The 19807-nt window shown below is 34.6% G+C and overlaps 1 protein-coding gene across 1 annotated transcript in view; it reads left to right on the top strand.

Moving 5' to 3' along the window:
* Nucleotides 1-14197, top strand: part of ints2 (integrator complex subunit 2) — a 57999-nt gene extending 43802 nt beyond the window's left edge. The window contains 9 exon segments of the mRNA NM_001020542.3: nucleotides 300-464; nucleotides 4455-4656; nucleotides 5771-5896; nucleotides 6936-7137; nucleotides 8013-8294; nucleotides 9934-10041; nucleotides 10390-10495; nucleotides 10957-11133; nucleotides 13036-14197. Coding sequence (NP_001018378.2) covers nucleotides 300-464; nucleotides 4455-4656; nucleotides 5771-5896; nucleotides 6936-7137; nucleotides 8013-8294; nucleotides 9934-10041; nucleotides 10390-10495; nucleotides 10957-11133; nucleotides 13036-13208 — 1541 coding nt within the window. The 3' untranslated portion in view covers nucleotides 13209-14197.
* The last annotated feature ends 5610 nt before the right edge of the window (nucleotides 14198-19807 follow it).

Below are 19807 nucleotides of genomic sequence, written 5' to 3'. Positions count from 1 at the left end.
GGACAATATGTTTTTTTACAGAGAATCATTGCATACCTAGTACAAACAATATTTGGGAAATAACGTCTCAGCAATTTAAGTGCTCATATCTTTTTTACTACATGTTAAAATGTCTTTTGTATGAGACATGACAGTTTATATAATTAATTTGACCTTATTATTTATTTATTTATTATTTTACTGTACATTAATTTCAAGATTTTTATACTGAATCTGAATGAATGAACTGAAGTAAACTGAATATCTAATAAGTTTCATAGATAAATGATGTGCTATTAATTTTATTTTTGCATCATCAGTCTTGCATTCTGCTCTACTTCGTCTGCTGGCCACCAACTATCCTCACCTGTGCATGGTGGAAGATTGGATCAGTGAGGAGGAAGTGACCGGAACTCTGCCTTTACTGAGGAAGATGCTGCTGACATCATCATCCTGCAAATACTCACAAGCTCAGCTACGAGAGGGTACAAACAACTCGCCAAACTCCCACTTAGTTGAAAACCAATTGTATTCCTGATATGCCAGAGAGTGCATCAAATTGACTACATTTTCAAAATGTGATGCATAAATTGAAAATCATTTTGATAGATTCAAACAACACTTTTAGCATTTTTTATACTAACAGATGTTAAAAGTTCATTCCTGATAAAGTTACAATTTTCAAAAAAGACTTGCATTTAACATCAAGAAAGCAAAATATGTGCAAAGCATGCAAACATTTGAATCATGTGAGTGCATGTATAGCTTTGCTTTTATTTCTGAACAAAATATGAAAACAGGGCTTATATACTCAAACAACTTTATGGGCTCTATTTTGACGGTCCATGCGCAAAACGCAGGGCGCAAACGCTTTCAGGGCGTGTCAGGACGTGTTTTTGCTAATTTAAGGACGGGAAATCTGCCTTGCGCTTCGGCGCATGGTCTAAAAGGGTTGAGTTTATTTTCTTAATGAGTTATAGGTGTGTTTTAAGAATAAACAAATTAGAGTCTCATCTCCCATTCCCTTTAAGAGTCAGCTGCGTCGCGCCAAGAGCGCATTCGCTATTTACAGGACGCAAAGTAAGTTTAAGTGGAAAAAATGAGCATTTCACAAGCAAACAGTTTACAGTTTTTTAACAGAAAACTGTTAAACAGAGCATCTACTGCGTGAGAATGAGAGATAATGGATCACTTTCACTTTCGCTCTTGGAAAGGGAAACCTTTATGCACAGACATCAATTAGCCTATAAATAAATACTTTTGTTTGTTAAGCGCAAATATTCGTTTCAAAACTATTTCTAAATTCAGTTCTAATTTCCAGCAAACGAATAAATGAATAATAATAGCAAAATGTGCTCAAAACCCTGAGTTATATCCTAAAACACATGCTTTGCCCCATATGGTCTAAAACCTGACAGGTGGGCAAATCAAAGCTTGTTTTTAATAAAACAAATATAAATATGGATATAATAAATAATACTGCTAATAATAATAACATTATACAAAAGCCAATTGTTATGAATGAACTGAAAAAGCCTCCTGAGATGAAGAAGACATAAAAGCAGTGGTTTTTTATATTTATGTAGGCTAGAAATAATATGTTTTGTAATATTTTAATCTTTTATATTTATATTCTATATCTATTCTTATTATATCCTATATATATCCTTAATATTTACATTTTTTTCATATGTAAGGATATTTATTGCTCTCTTGTGCGTATTAAGCAGTGCGTAAGCGAGGCGCAACTCTGCGCCGGAGTTTAGACCGGGTTAGTTTTGGTCTAATGAAAAATCTATTATAGTTTCTCAAAATAGCAACGCGTCAGCAGTCCGCCTCAGAACGCCTTCCTTTTTAGACCAGAACGCCTATGGGCGCAAAAATGAGCACTAATGCATTTGCTTTTTAAACAGCGTAGTGCAACGCCTCAAAACCACTCTTGCGCCAAGCTTAAACTACCAAAAGACTACTGCGTCACGCCTTGCGCCCCACTGCGCCGGGTGTATGATAGGGCCCTATATTTGTTAGTTTTTTTCACTTAAGTAGTTTGTTGTGCTATCTAAAACATATGATAAGAAAATTTGTAAAATAAGGTAATGAAACAGAATGGCGTAGTATCATACATAAATGATGAAAAAAATGAAAAAAAAACTATGACTAAATGTAGAAAAGCTGTCACTCAGGTGGAATCTGTAAAGCAATTAGCACGCCTCTTCAGTACGACATGTTTCTCAAGCAAATTTCACACTACAGTAAACCAGAAAACCGCTGCACTCTATATTGAGACGCAAAAGGCCCTTTGGCACTGGAGGAGATCACAAGTGTTTATTATGGTCTATGATATGAATAGTTTGTTGTTGTAGTCTGACCTTTCATGTGCATGACTCAGTTTTGCACCTGTGGAGTAATGAGCCTGAAGGTGTTTGTGTATTCATACATCGCTGCTCTGACAGGCCTGTTTCTCCACAGGGCTCTTGTATTTGCAGACGGTGATCGGCTTATTCTATGTCCAATGATATGGAAACAGAACAAGCGATATTGACATCTTATTGACAAACAAAATCTACACCTGAAATCTATCAAGGGAAACAAATGCTTTTTTTCATGCACATGTCAGTTCTGTGATTTTTGGGCCTCTTGGCTTTCCATTTTTTTAGTTTAATGTAACGAAAACATCCAAAATACGGAAATGTTACACTTTATTAAGCTGTGTCTGTTGAACCTGACTTCATGCAATGTATGTAAATGTGCACATATCTAATTATGCAACTCATTTCCATATTTGAGCTATTTATCATTTATTTGAACATGTGAGTTTATATATTTAATTTTAATATATTTATATTTCTAATGTAATGAAAATATTGCCGATACACTTATGTATATATTTGTCACACTTAATTAATCTTAAGATTTTAATTTCAAGACATATTTTTAAAGAATAAAAACTAGTGCTTCGAATCTGACTTCATGCAAATTTGCACATCTCTAGTTATATAACTCATTTGCATGTTTGAATTACTTAATATTTAATATTTGTTTGAACACATGAGTTTATATAATATTTAGTTTTTTCTTATTATTTATTTTTTAAACTGACTTCATGCGATGTATGGAAATTTGTGCTTATCTAATTTTATACCTCATTTGCATATTTACGTTATATATTATGTATTATATATTTGAACATGTGAGTTTATATATTTACATTTGATGTATTGATTATTCTAATGTAATGAAAACATTGCCGAAACACTTATATATATTTTTGTCACCCTTAATTAATCTTAAAATTTTAATTTCAAGACATATTTTTAAAGAATAAAAACTAGTGCTTCGAATCTGACTTCATGCAACGTATGCAAATTTGCACATATCTAATTATAAAACTCATTTGCATATTCAAGTTACTTAGTACTGAATATATATTTTAATAATATAAAAATTTTAATAATTTTTATAATTCTTTCTTTTAATGTATTGATTATTCCAATGTAATGAAAACATCCTAAATGCACTAATGTGTATATATATATATATATATATATATATTTATATATATATATATATATATATATATATATATATATATATGTATATATATTATATATATATATATATATATATATATATATATATATATATATATATATATATATATATATATATATATATATATATATATATATATATATATTGTCACACTTTATTAATCTGTGTCTGTAGGTTTTAATTACAAGTCATATTTTTGTAAAGGACAAAAACAAGAGTTTTGAACATGACTTGCTATACATGCAATACATGCAAATTTGTGCATATCTAAGTATATAGCTCATTTGCATATCTGAGTTACTTAATATTTACTTTTTTTTTGAACACACAAGTTTATATAATATTTTATTTTATCTTGTTATTTATCTATGAACCTGACTTCATGCAATGTATGCACATTTGCACATATCTACTTATATAACTCATTTCCAAATTTAAACATTGTTTTGTAATAATAAAAGAAGTTTCTCGTTAAATGAATCTTCTAGGGACATTTGTTGATTACTATTAGTGCATTTAGTTTACACAATTCACCTGCAGTGTCTTGCCTCAGTTAATTGTTTTTGCCTCTGTATGGAATATATCAAATATTCAAAATAAGCAATTGTTTGTGATTTATTTTGGTTTAATAATTAGATTACCATGAAAAGTATGGAAGGATTTTCAAATGCAATTGGAAATTGTATTGTCACTTGCATTTTCAATATGTGGGCACATAAATTGTGACATAATCCAAATGCAATTGTAAATCCTGCATATTTGAATGGCAATATTAATTTCTCTCTGCGATGCGCATCTAACCTGCCAAACCTGAAAATGGAATCGCAATCCCTTTTGCATTTGAATTTCTGACATTTACACAGAAACCTGTCAATCAAATGGCAATAAATGTTACAATGAAATGCTTTTATTGTTTTTCTTAGCTTTCCAGAATGTGCTCTCCGGTGGGCCGAGGCTGCTCCGTATCCTGGAGCACCTGACGCTGCTCTCTGCGGGAGATCTGATCCCATACGCAGAGGCTCTCACTGCTAACATGGGGCTGCTTTTAGAAGACACTGTCTCTCGCAGGATCCTACAGACTGTTAACAAACTCTGGATGGTGCTTAATACTGTCATGCCACGCAGGTGAGGCGCCCTCAGATTTATTTGCTGTAGTAAAAAACGGAACGATATCTTGCACTTAAAGGTACCCTGAAGTGCACGAATTTGTTTGATGTCATTTTTAAACTGAAACATGAAGACAGGGCAAGACATTTGAGTAGCTCTTCCCTCTTTTTAAAAATAGGCAATATCATTTTTAGTCAATACCACAGTTGTGCGATGACATAAAATCAGACTACATTCACCCTAGTGCAAAGCATATTTAAACAGAATTGTTTATACCAAACGTAGGAGACCTATATACTGCATTATTGCAACCTGGTTACATGCTAATAGGAGTGAACTTTTAGGAATTTAAAGAGAATCGGTATTTAAAATGTGAATTCTTAAAAAAAAAAATGGTAGAATTAAAGATACATCTTAAAAAAAAAAATCAACTGTACTTAGGATTTTATTACATTTTATCTATTAGTTACTGTTGTTGATGTTGTTTTATTCTTTTAAAACTTTTAATTATAGAAACGTGTTATTTATAAAATGTCATTGCCTATTTTTGTCATGAAAAAGAAACTGACGTGACTATAAACTCAAAATTCTTCACATGTTAATAGGTCTAAAGAAATGTCATAGTCAAACTCACTTTTCACCGGCTTAGTGCCTACATTATAAGGAGTCGCCACAGCGTAATGAACCATCAATTACTCTGGAATATGTTTAAGGGGGCGGATACCCTTCCGGCTGCACCGTCAAACCTTTAGGCCTTAAAAAAACAATATTACAAAGTATTGTGTTCTAGATCTAAATTTTACTATGTCCATTTAATGCTACGTCTAAAACTGAAATGCTCCAACATATATTCATTTTTTTAATTTCGTGGAGTTCATTTTTAATTCCATGGGTTTTTTTTTCTTTTGCATGTTGAAACAAATTTTGCTGTATTTTTATTAATTTTAATAATATTTTATTTTATTTTATTTTGTTAAACACAACATAATTTTCTGTATTACAGTTATAAATGAGACCATCTGATTGATACAGGTTTTAGATTTAATTTAAAAAAGCCTTTGAATTCAATTTGAAAACATGAATGTGAATTTATGAAACCTTTAGAAATAGATTGTGTGTTTTCTTTTGTCAGGCTATGGGTGATGACAGTAAATGCTCTGCAGTCCTCAGTGAAGCTCCTTCGGCAGCAGAGATACACACAGAATGATCTTATGGTGGATCCTCTCATAGTCCTGCGCTGCGACCCCAGAGTTTTCAGGTTTTAACAGGCTTACAAATTTTTTTCTTCATTTTATGTCAGTGGTTCTCAGGTGTCTTGACTCCAAGTACACACACACACACACACACACACACACACACACACACATATATATATATATATATATATATATATATATATATATATATATATATATATATATATATATATATATATATATGTATATGTATATGTATATATGTATGTATGTATGTGTATGTATATATATATATATATATATATATATATATATATATATATATATATATATATATATATATATATATATATATATACACTTCCAGTCAGAGTTTGGCAAGTTTTAGATCATTTATGTTTTTAAAAGATGTCTCTTCTTCTCAGCAAGGCTTCATTTCATTCATAAAAATATGCAGTAGAAACAGTAATAAAGTGAATAATTATTCCAGTTTAAAATAACTGCATTCATTGTGACATATATTCTAACATTTAATTTATTTCTGTGATTCAAAACTAAAATTTTAGTAACATTACTTCAGACGTTTAGTGTCGCATGATCCTTCACAAATAATTTCTTGACATTCTTTATCTTTATCAAAACTGAAAAATTGGTGCGGCTTCATATATTTATGGATATCTTATATATAAATGATTCTAGTAAAAAATATAGTTTTATTTCCTATTCATGAAAGAATCCTGAAAAGTAAAATGTATTGAAGTTTCATTATATTATATTATATTATATTATATTATATTATATTATATTATATTATATTATATTATATTATATTATATTATATTATATTATTTTATTTTATATAATATATATTATTATTTTATATTATATTATATTATATTTTTTTATTTTATATTATATCATATTATATTATAATATATTATATTATATTACATTATTTTATATTATATATTATTTTATATTATATTATATTATATTATATTATATTATATTATATTATATTATATTATATTATATTATATTATATTATATTATATTATATTATATTAACATGTAAAGGACTGATTGGTTTTTCTTCTGAAGGTGTCCTCCGTTAATGGACATCACACTTCACATGCTTAACGGGTACCTGCTGGCATCCAAGGCCTACTTAAACGCCCACCTGAAGGAGACGGCTGAATTTGAACGCCAGGCTCAAACAGTATCAAACCTTGGGCTCAGTGGCCAACCTGACACACCCGAGGTCACCAGAGAGGAGCTGAAGAACGCGTTACTGGCAGCACAGGTATACACACATATCCTTTAAAATTCCTTTTTTTTTTCATTGTGCTCACTAATGTTGCACTTATTTAAACAAATATTACCAAATGTAATGAATTTAATTTCAAATTTTAATTATTCATATAATTTTAAAGCAGAATCATTACTTCAGTCTTCAGTGTCACGGGATCGTACAGAAATCTTTATGAATATGCAGATTTAAAGTTCTGTTATAATTGATTTTTATTGGTACTTAATCAGCAATAATGGTTCTATTATTCTTCTAATTCTAATTATTCTATAATTCATTTATTCTAATTATTCTATAAGTAATTTCTTGCTTCATAGTTTTGTGGGAACTGATATATACTATTTTTGATTCTTTGATATGAAGAATGTTCAAAATAACAGCCTTTATTTTAAATAGCCATTTTGTTACATAATAAATGTCTTTCACTATTAAAGAATTTATTGTGGATGTTTGAGGAATGAGAATAAATACGTTTGTTATTTGTTCTTTTGAAATGTTTTGTTTCCACAAAAATATGAAACAGCCAAACAGTTGTTTAACACCTGATGATGATGATGATAATAATATTATTAACAATAATAATAATAATAATAATAATAATAACATTTGTTGTTATTGTTATTAATATTAGAAAGAATAAATGTTTCTTGGAGAGCAGCTGATCATATACTAATTTATCATGTGATCATGTGACACTGAAGTGCTGAAAGTAATATTTCAAGTTTAAATATATATTGTATTTTTAATCAAATTAAAGCATTCCTTGTGAGCAGATTAGGCATAGGCAAAAAAAAAATCTCACTGATCCAAAACCTTTGAGCCGTAAATGCACATATTGTCATATTTGCTTTGTTTTTGTCCTCCTCCAGGACAGTGCAGCGGTGCAGATCCTTCTGGAGGTGTGTTTGGCGTCTCCTCAGGAGGAGCTGCAGCTGTCAGGAGGTGGAGCAGGAGACAGTCTGTTGAGGTGCATTCAGTCTGCTCCAGGTTTTCCCATGCGGAGGCAGGTGGAAGACACGGGGGCCCAGGGGGGACGCAAGGCAGAGGGGGGTCTGCTCAGTGACCTGAGGGAGGTGCAGTGTCTCATCTGCTGCCTGCTGCACCAAATGTTCATCGCAGACCCCAACATCGCCAAACTAGTGCACTTCCAAGTAATTACATCTCTCAAGTGCAGATCAGTCATCTCTGTTATGATCTGTGTTATGAATACTTTTTTTGTTAATGTGTTACGTGTTTAGAGTTAAGTTTTAGCAGGAATTAATTTAGTCATGTGGGAATTGAATAGATTGATTGGGGAAAAGTGGTTTCTGTATGACAGGTGGTTGGAGGTAAGGGGTTAGAAGTGGCCGAACAGGTTACACAAGTTTTGATTTGTTTTTTTTTTTTTTATTTTGAAAGTAATTAATACATCTATTCAACAAGGATTCGTTTAATTTAATTGATCAAAAGTGACAGTAAAGACATTTGTAATGTTATTCAAGTGTTTTCTTTTTCAAATGAATGCTGTTTATTAAAACTTTGTTGATCAATGAATTGATAAAACATTTCTGCAAAAATATTAAACATTGAGATTTTTAACTTAGATTATGATGAATTGATTGAAGGATAAAGTTACTCCAGTCTTTAAAGAAGAATTTCTCATTTTAAGAGGTATTTAAATATAAATGTTTTATTTTAAATTGTCATACTATTTAATTATATTACTGTCTTTACATTTCAAATAAATAATATTGCCATCAAAGCAAAAATTTACACAGTGTTCTCCCTAGGATTTTTTCCAGCTGTGGCGGCAGGCCTTTTACACAGATCTACCTACTAAGTATGGCTTTGTTTCAATGACAAATGTCATGAGTGCTGTGTTACAAATCGAGATCGCATTCATATAATATGAGCATGCCAATCACTTTGCTTGCGCGCCGATTTCCTCTGTTCGTGCACAAAACTTCTTGCACACCCTAAAGTATACACTGCTCAAGTGCAGATTTTCTTGGGCGCTCTCAAATAAACGCTACTCAAGTGCGATTTAGTGCGTTTATATAACAAGTATGTCTCCAACATTTATTAGATTTGCTAGGAATATTTATGAATGTCTCCAATAGACCTATTGAGTGGCATCAATGCTTCCTGAAGTAAAGTAAATCTGCTATAAATTCCAGCAAGATAAAGTCATTGTATGCAGAGCCATACACCTTTATCCATAAAGTATAATTATGAAAACTGTGTTCATCTTCAACTGTTTAAAGCTATGTTGTGTTTGCTGGCCTCATGCAGCATGCACCATTCAGTCAGTCAGCATGTCACCTTAAAGGGTTAAACAAATAACGCACAGCACTACTACGGTTACAGAAAAGTGGCGACTGTTGTAATTCACTTACCTTTTAATGCATTGTGGGTTTGATTGTAACCTATTAAAAAAACGACTGAATGTTTTGAATGAGAAGCTGTAATGTAGCCATGGTGGGATGAATTTTGATATGGCGCCCCATCATGGAAGAATAAATGTAGTGGAAACCATGATACATATATTATAAAATTGTAACAATATTTGACAACATTTTTTTTCATTGACATTAGACAAATCCAGCATAAAAGATTTATTTACAAAAAAAAATTATTTACAAAAAAAAAGTTCTGCCAGTAAATAATTAGCAAATTTAGAAATCATGACTCGGAACAATTTTTTACATTTCAGTTGAAGTGTCAAATTCTTTTTCAGATCAGAACGCTCTAAATCTAAAGTTGTAATTGGCTTGTTAAGGTTTCCTGAAGGTTTTGTAAATGTTTCCACAGGGTTATCCACAGCCTTTGCTTCCTTTGACGGTGGCAGGAATTCCTTCCATGCACATCTGTCTGGACTTTATCCCAGAACTTCTTGCTCAGCCACAGCTAGAGAAACAGGTAAGCAACTATCAGTGCATCTGCCTGCATTGTGAACTCGTTTAAACCTAAACCTAAATAGTTCTGGGAGTGCCAACTTTATTGAATAAAAACCTTAAATTGTCATCCCATGTTTAGGAAATAGAAGTAGGAAAATTCAATTATTTAGTATGTTTGCATTCAAGTATACTCAAGAATGCAAGATGTTTTATAGCTTTATAATGTAACTTAATGTAGGACTGTACAGCTATAAGTTAAAGCATTAAGTGTGTGTTTTCCACTTAATGAATATCAGACACATGGTGAGCCCTTAGGGTTGACCTGTGGGTATGGTGCTAATGGCACCATGTTTTGTTTTGTCTGTCACAGATCTTCGCCATACAGCTGTTGTCCCATCTGTGCACCCAGTACGCCCTGCCCAAATCCCTCAGCGTGGCACGTCTTGCCATTAGTGTGATGGGTACCCTCCTCACAGGTAAAAAAAAAAAACTCATCTGTTGCTTTATCTCTTTATCCTCTTCCTTTCATTCTTCATCATGATCTCTGTTCTTATTAATTTATTAGGGCTGGCATTTTATTAAAGAGTGTCTAAAAATAACATTGATAATTGGAGATAGCAGACCATTACATTGAGTTTTTTTTTTTTTAAACAAAAACCAACTTGTGCAAACTTATCCCATTATCTTTGTACACACTGCCCTCTGCTGGTCATTTGTAACAGTCAATGTCAAACCCTCATCTGCAGTGTTTATAAATTATGCATCAGCTGTCCATTTATTATGTTTTATTGAATATGGTTCCAGAGGAGGGTTAAAATCGCTGCCCTTTTGTATTGATCACGTATATTTTTTGTTCTCAAAAAGCAGCATAAATCTTCTATTTGTGTCTATTATTCAATATGTTCAACTAAAAAGCTGATTTGTCTGTCTTTTGCAGTGCTGACTCGTGCCAAGCGCTTTGCATTTTTCATGCCGACGCTGTCATGCCTGGTTTCGTTCTGCAAGGCTTTCCCTCCACTCTTTGATGATGCCATGTCGCTGCTGGTTCAGGTGGGACAGGTGTCTGCTGCTGATGTTACCACCAAGGCCAGAGACATCGACCCTTTTATCACCAGTGAGTATTATTTGTTGTTTTGGGAGATATGGGTTGTATATGGTGGAAATGAGGTTGGATTTTCTATCATTTGAGTCAGTAGAAGAGCTTTTTAATAGAGTGAGTTTAAATTTTAAAGAAACAAAGCTAACATTCAAATGCAAATCTCATCAAAACCTTAAAAGCTTTGATTTAAAGTATTTAAAATTGTAAAAGCTTTACATAATTTATAACGGCTTTGACGTGCTTAATAGAGATAAATATATGTATGACTTATAATATTTTCATTCATTTTTCTTTGGCTTAGTCCCTTTATTCATCAGTGGTCGCCACAGCGAAATGAACCGCCAACTTATTCAGCATATGTTTTAAACAGTGGATTCTCTTCCAGCCGCAACCCATCACAGGGAAACACCCATACACTCTCATTCACACACATACACTACAGCCAGTTCAGTTTATTCTATTCACCTATAGCGCATGCCTTTGGACTGTGGGGAGACCAGAGCACCTGAAGGAGACCCTTGCAAACCGGGGGAGAACTTGCAAACTCTACACAGAAATGCCAACTGACCCAGTCGGGACTCAAACCAGTCACCTTCTTGCTGTGAGGCGACAGTGCTAATCACTGAGCCATCGTGTTGCCTTGTAAACATGTAATGTATAAATTTATGTAAGATGCATACTTTAATATAATATCTATTTTTCCTAGACAACTTTTTGCTTTATAATAATGGACATTTTCAAATGGAGTTTAATATGGAATCGTTTATTTATTTTAAATATTTTATACAAAAATATTCATAAAGGCTGCAACACCAAACCTCAAAAAATATAAATGTATTAACTTGAAAGCCATGTCAGAAGCATGTGACATTTTGAGCATATGTAACCTCACCGGTCCTACACCACCCAACCCGCTCCGAGCTGGTATCGTACCGGCGACCTTCTGCATGGGAGTCGGTTGCTCTACCAAGGAGGCTAAAGAGATCACATTATGATTATATGTGATCATTAAACAGTGATAATATTTCACAGTTATGATAATATAATATTGTTAATTTGTGAGAAAATATTTAACCAGAATTCACAAAACACAATCACTGAAACACAAAGGTCTTTTTTCAGTTTTCATTAACATGTAATTATAATAATTATTATAGTATTTGTATTTATTTTGGTAATAGTGTTCCTATTATTAAATCACTAAATGTGGCACTGGGTGGCATGGTAGCTCAGTGGTTAGCACTGTTGCCTCACAGCAAGAAGGTCACTGGTTCAAGTCTCGGTTTGGCCAGTTAGCATTTCTGTGTGGAGTTTGCATGGTCTCCCTCTGTTTATGTGGGTTTCCTCTGGGTGCTCTGGTTTCCCCCACAGTCCAAAGATATGCGCTATAGGTGAATTGGGTAAACAATATTGGCCATAGTGTATGATTGCGTGTGTGAATGCGACAGTGTATGGGTGTTTCCCAGCACTGGGTTGCAGCTAAAAGGGCATCCGCTGTATAAAACTTATGCCAGAATAATTGGCGATTCATTATGCTGTGCCAAGCCCTGATAAATAAGGGACTAAACCGAAGGAAAATGAATGAATGTGGCAGTGCACTGTATATATTTGCATCTAATCTGGACCAAAGATCCACATTGCAAACTCATAATACCATTGTACACTTCATTTACAAGAGTTGGATCTTGATTATCAAGTATGATGACCCTCTTTGTCCAGATTTTATCAGACTCGCTTTACCAGACAAATACAGTCTTCTGTTTTAAAGCATTTCTATGCCCTTTTCATCTTTTATCTTTAATCTAAGCATCAGCAATATGAGGTTATCATTTCACAGTTCATTTGGCAGCGTTTATCAATTTAGCCAAATCATGCAGCTCTAGATTTGGATCTGATCTGCTGTGCTCTTGTGTTCAGGGCTTCAGTATCTGAAGGAGAAGCCACAGGAAATAGCACCATCAGAAAGCAAACTCTGTCTGCCCAAGAGATCAGCAGAAGAGCTGAGCAGAGCCGATCCAGACGTCCAGCTGTGCTATCAGATAGAGGCCACTTTCATGGACATCATCAGCTCCAGCACACAGGCATTGTGACACAAACACACACAGAATGGGTTCATTTTGTGTTTTGAACTATGTTACAGGACTCTGGGTAATGGGAATCTATTTGAAATATTATAATGCAACAGCTGTCAAAGCAGCGGTTCAGTTTAAAGGGATAGTTTACCCAAAACTGAAAATTCTGTCATCATTTACTTCATTCATTACAAGTTATTTTGATTAAAAATTTGGAAACCTAAAACCATTGACTTCCAGGGCATTTGTTTTTCCTGCTATAGAAATTCATGGTTACGGATGTCTAACATTTTTAAAATTATTTTCTTTTGTCCTGAACAGAAAGAGGAAACTCAAAGTTTAAAACCACTTGAGAGTGAATAAATTAGTGAGTAAATTTTCAGTTTTGTTTAGGCTGTCCCTTTAAGGTCAGTCCACTTAAAACGCTGAACATGAGTTCTCTGTTTAAATCCTCCATATTTGGCATCCCAAATACCACAAGTGATGAAAACCTCTGGAATGAAGGTAAGGAAGGAGAGCATAATTTGATACAGTAAATTGTACTTATAGGGTGTATATGAATAGTTAAATCACAGAGTGCCGTTTTTAAATACAAAAGACACGATGGACTGAGAGATGAAAATAAGATTGCAATTTCATATTCTGTTGCCAGAGAAAAACCACTGTCTATATTTGAGTCAAAATCACATTCAACTTTCCTGGAAGTGAATTGGATGGCAGTTTTCTGAAGGATTTGTGGAATTCAGGTCACAAAGCAACTTGCTGTAGAGTTAGAAAATTTCCAAATGGTGTGTACTAATTTGTTAGTTGAGTGTGTGGCCTGTTGTGCGTCAAGGACACTTAGCAAATTATATTATTGGTCTGTTTTCTAGACCAGCTTTTTTTTTCTTTCAGATCAAATTCACCTTTTCCTAAAGTGTAACATCTGGATTTTTGTTTGTTATCTTGGTTTTGTATACATGTTTATCTTATGCTTTGAACTTTTGTATTAAAACATCTTTTCGGAACTTTGTTTACTCATTTTGTTGATTGTAGCCTGCTAATGGCTTAATATTGTTGACTTGAGCTGCTGTCAGACTGGACTTTTCTCCCAATAGACTTCCATTCATACGCACGTGACTGCGTCAGAACGGAAACGCAAGTTTGTGCGTCAAGTTTCACAGTTTGCTGCGTTGCAGAGATCAAGCTTGGTGGTCTCTGACCCGTGAAATCGCATCACATGACTGCGTGAGACCAATCGAGGATCAAAACATGACCTGTCTGAACAGAAATCTAAAATATGGACCAATCGCTCGCTTTTTTAAATGTCTAATAATCTTGTTTATTCCCACCCCTTTTTGGAGCGCTGTACAATTGAATTTTGCAAGCACAAACTCTAGTGTCCGCAGTTTCAATTATTTTATCATAGACAAAAACTACAGTCTCCATCTTTATTTAGCACAAATGGAAAAGAACGCACACTACCAGCCGAAAGTTTTGAAACATACATATATATTTTTTTCTTGTTAAGGAAGTGGCTTTCTGTATAAGGGTATATTTATTATGTTGTTATATTCTAAATGATTATTTGAAAAAGTGGCAGAAGGTTGATTATTTTTTTTAACGAATCATCTGTTGAACTGCATCCCAATCATCACAAATACTGCAGAAGACCTATTGGGACCCGCATGGACCAAAGATTCTCACAGAAATCAGTCAAGTTTGGCGAAGGAAAAATTCTGGTTTGGGGTTACATTCAGTATGAGGGCGTGCGAGAGATCTACAGAGTGGATGCCGACATCAACAGCCTGTTGATATTTATGCTGCTCGTTACATTACAAGCGACAGGAGAGGGCAAATTCTTCAAGCTCATTGGAGTCATACACAATATAAATTCTTCTTCCACTGCAGCTTGACTTTATATTCTATACTGTATATTATTTCTGTAAAGTAACAAGATTTTTTTCTAAGCAAAGTCGGACCTTACTGTCCTAATTAAATAATTAAACATCAAGGCATGATCATATTTTATTTTGGGAAAATAAGTGTAATCTAGAGGCCATTGCCTTTCATAAAAGCCACTTCCGATACCAAATGATCAAGAAGTCAAGTTATTATTTGTTGTTCCTAAAACTTGGATAGGCAACAAGACTTTTGTCGGGTATAATTTAAATAAATAAATGTGAATTTTTCTTTCTTAAATGTAACTTCATTATTAATGTTTTCCTTTTAAAAATGACTTGTATTCTTTGAGGACATGTGTAATTGGTCAACACTGACAGTAAAGATCTTTATATTTTTAAATAATTATTTTTATTTAAAATAAATTGTTATTTTGACTTTTCTGTTCAATAAAATTCCTTAGAAGTAAAAGTAATGTACCTCTCTTTCTACAAAAAAAAGCAGAGAAATACTTTTTTAACATGGGAGATAATAACCTGAACTTTTTGATTTGATCTACAGGAATATTTACATTTTAAAATACAGTCAAAGTATTTTAATTTAGTTAAAATAATATTTTACAGTAAAATATATTTTTTTCCAAATACATGCAGCAAGCATAATCAAAAGAGGTTTATTTAAAAGAAAGAGAAAAAATGAAATGCATTTACATTAACGGATATTTTATCATGTCAGCTGTTACTCCTTCATTCTTAAAATGTGTTGAAAATGGAGTTAAATCTAACATCTATCCAGATCTCCGTCCATGTGGGGGCGCTCTTGTCACATGCAAAAATGCAGCTTTGACAACCTGCAGTTCATATGGAAACACTTACCTATGATCAATGTTTGGAGCACAACAAATCACTTGGCCAGCCACATGCTACTTTTACTCTGGTACAATTGCATTCTGTATTATGAAGGCTTGAGAAAATGCTCTGATTTAATTTGCAGTCATTTTTGGCTCACAAAATAAATCCAGTAAATACAAAAATGGTCTTTTTCAGAGCCAAATTACACCATGGGGTTTGAATCAGGGTTGTGTACTTAAAAATAGGGTAACTAACTCATTTCTGCTCATGTTATGCCTTAATAAACAATACTCTTTTTCACGCTCACTTGAAGACACTGATGAGTTTTTTTTCTCTGATGTGAAGTAAGTGCTCTTAAACAAGCATGCCTAAAAATAACCAAGGCATCCATCGCTTCTAAGTGCACATCTGCCCATAGGGTGATCCTTGCATGTAAAACGAGTGCGCAGAATATGCATCCACAGTGTTTCTGTGGTACAAACGCTTCTCACCGCAGGTCTTTTGCCTCTTCAGAGCTTTGACTCTGAGCTGCTGTGAACGGCCTCAGGCTAGCGAAGGCGAAATCACAGCTCGCTTTTGTTTCTCCTATAAGGCGCTGTCAAGTTTAAACACCTTTCTTCGCACCAAAAAAAATCTTCTTTGCTCCTTTCTTTCACCTCAGAGAGAAATGGAAATGTTTATCACCTCCCCTTGCAGACTCGGCTTCCTCAGTTTCAGGGCCGTTTCTGTCTTTTCTTGACCTGCTATTGAGTTCTTTTTCTTACTTCTGGATGCCTTGAGTGGGATGAATACCCATGCGCTCGCATCAGTAAATTCAATTGACTTTGCACTGCGAGACAAAGGTCTAAAAGCACAGCTAATGTGATTCTCGCTTTGATTTTGTAATTGACATCTGTTTAGTGTTGCGTTCAGCATCCATTTGTGAAATCCACTGTGGCGAGTGCCAGTTTTCCATCTGGTAATAGCTGGCGGGCTTTAAATCTGATACAGATCTTTACAGTAAACGTCAAGATTGTAGGCTGTGACCGGTCAGGGTATCTCTCTTTGCATCTTGTTAAGATGGAGGCAGTTTTTCAAACGACGATGTTAAGTAACTTGCCAGTTGGAAAGGCGAGCAAAAAAAAGCCCAGCGAATTTGTCTCTTGCCCAGATAGTTATATCAAGTCTCTGATCTCAAGCCTTTGGTGAAATTCAAAACATCTCGCTTCAGAACGCGGCGCGCTTGCGTGTTTTATTTCCCACTGAATCAAAGCAAGCTGTGCTGCAAATCGTGTTGTCAGCGTAGGCCGACTGTACTGGCAAAAGCTATTTACAGACGCTTGCAATCAAATCACTATATTTCAGCTCGGGCCCCACGGGCTCCATCTAAATGTAATATGCCTCGCCGTTCATGGCACCCTGGAGCCTTACATCATGTCTTTAGTATTGTTTATGAGATTAGAGATTGCACCATGTAAAATACTTCTTTCATTTTTGGCTGAGAGGTACCAGATGCCAGCGTGCGGTCTGCGGTGAGCTCGATCGAATTACCCTCACTATTACCAGTCCTGGTTTGTAACCTCTCTGCGCCATGGTCCGTGTTGTAGGAAGGAACCTTAAGGGCTCTTGGATGCTTTGCCATCTGGAGGGACAGGAGAGTGTGTTATATCATACACCTGCTGAATGTGTGATTAGCTTCTGGTCTGAGGTATAAATCATCTACAGCCGTTTGCTCGAGGCCCACATTGACTACATCAGTCGCTCTGGGTGACTACATTAGTAAAGGCGATAAAGCTATTAGAGAGATTGTTTGAGGTTTCGACTATGTTACAGGTGTTTATCTGGCAGTGGAGACTGAGTTCACTGTGTATGGAAGCAGGAAATGACTTTGATCCAGCTAGCCAGAAAGCCAGACATCTTTCTCCTGTCTCTCTCATCCTCTTCTTTCAGTTCTTAATATTCGGATTTTCTTAGTTTCATTCTTTTTGTTCTTCACTTATTTTTTAACCCCCTGCTTTTTTTCCTGTCCATCTATTTTTTCTCTGTCTGTAAGGCTAGTGTTGTGTGTTCATAAACTGATCCAAAGTGATGAATTGAGTTTAATTTGGTACATATTTTTCATCACCAAAGTGATAAAAGACTAAACCTAAAGTGTGTTGGTTTGGGAGATTTTTTTTTTTAGAACAGGAATTTGGCCTCTCTTGCATCTACATGCTGGAGTCAAATCAAATGTTTATCCTTCAGCAACATGTGGTTCTTCTTTGCGTTTATCAGCTAATCAGCCAGCACTTGTCATGCTGAGCAATGTGGCCTGTCACACAGCGGAATGAGTGAAGAAGTTCCTTGAAGCATTGAAATAATGAAATGGCCTGACTTGGTTCCTGCACCAAACCTGATTAAAAATCTTTGGAAAATCCAGAGCAAAAAAGTTATTGCTAAGAATTCTAATAGGCTGTAAGAAGTGTGAATTGAGATCACAGCAGATCAGTGTGAGAAACTATGTACTGAAGTTATTTAAAGTACAGGCCTATAAACTAAATCATGGCAATTCATGACTTTTTTTGATTTAGTGGCTAATTTGTATGAATTTGTACTATATCATTTGTAAACTTTAGTACAATTTGCCTATCCCCCAGTGATGGGTGGGTTAGGGGGCTATTTTTAAAAATAGTGTGTTTACACATTTAACGCATTGTCCAAAGATGGGCAGTTCATGCAAATGCATATGCTTTTATTTGTAAGAATGATCTACTTTTCTAACAACACGTATAATAGTAATTTATTAAAAAGTTATAGTAATATATAGTAAAAAATAAACATTTCTGATGAGATCAGGCTATTATAAATTTTACATATATACACTCACCAGAAACTTTATTAGGTACAGCTTACTAGTACAGGGTTGGGCCCCCTTTTGCCTTTAAAACTGCTTTAATTTTTCGTGGCATAGATTCAACAATGTAGTGGAAAAATTTCTCTGAGATTTTGGTCCATATTGACATGATAGCATCATGCAGTTGCTGCAGATTTGTCAGCTGCACAACCATGATGTGAATCTGGCATTCGATCACATCCCAAAAGTGCTCTATTGGATTGAATTCTGGTGACTGTGGAGGCCATTTGAGTACAGAGAACTCATTGTCATGTTCAAGAAACCAGTCTGAGATGATTCGTGCTTTATGACATGGCATCTTATCCTGCTGGAAGTTGTCATCAGAAGATGAGTACACTGTGGTCATAAAGGGATGGACATGGCCAGCAACAATACTCAGGTAGGCTGTGGCGTTGACACAATGTTTAATTGGTACTAATGGGCCCAAAGTGTGCCAAGAAAACATCCCCCCACCATTACAACACCACCACCAACCTGGACTGTTGTTACAAGGCAGGATGGATCCGGGATGGTTGTTGATGCCAAATTCTGACCCTACCCTCTGAATGTCACAGCAGAAATTGAGACTCATCAGACCAGGCAACGTTTTTCCAACCATCTATTGTCCAATTTTGGTGAGCCTGTGCAAATTGTAGCCTCAGTTTCCTGTTCTTAGCTGACAGGAGTAGCGCCCAGTGTGGTCTTCTGCTGCTGTAGCCCATCTGCCTCAAGATTGGATGTGTTGTGCGTTTAGTGATGCTCTTCTGCACACCTCAGTTGTAACGAGTGCTTATTTTAGTTACTGTTGTCTTTCTATCAGCTGGAATCAGCCTGGCCGTTCTCTTATGACCTCTGACATCAACAAGGCATTTGCGCCCACAGAACTGTCGCTCACTGGATTTTTCTTTTCTTTTTTTCAGACCATTCTCTATAATCCCAGAGATGGTTGTGCATGGAAATCCCAGTAGATCAGCCATTTCTGAAAAACTCAGACCAGCTTGTCTGTCACCAACAACCATTCCACGGTCAAAGTC

Source organism: Danio rerio, chromosome 10 (assembly GCF_052040795.2).
Source record: "Danio rerio strain M-AB ecotype USA chromosome 10, GRCz13ab, whole genome shotgun sequence".
Lineage (NCBI taxonomy): Eukaryota > Metazoa > Chordata > Actinopteri > Cypriniformes > Danionidae > Danio > Danio rerio.
This window is presented reverse-complemented; position numbering and strand designations above follow the sequence as displayed.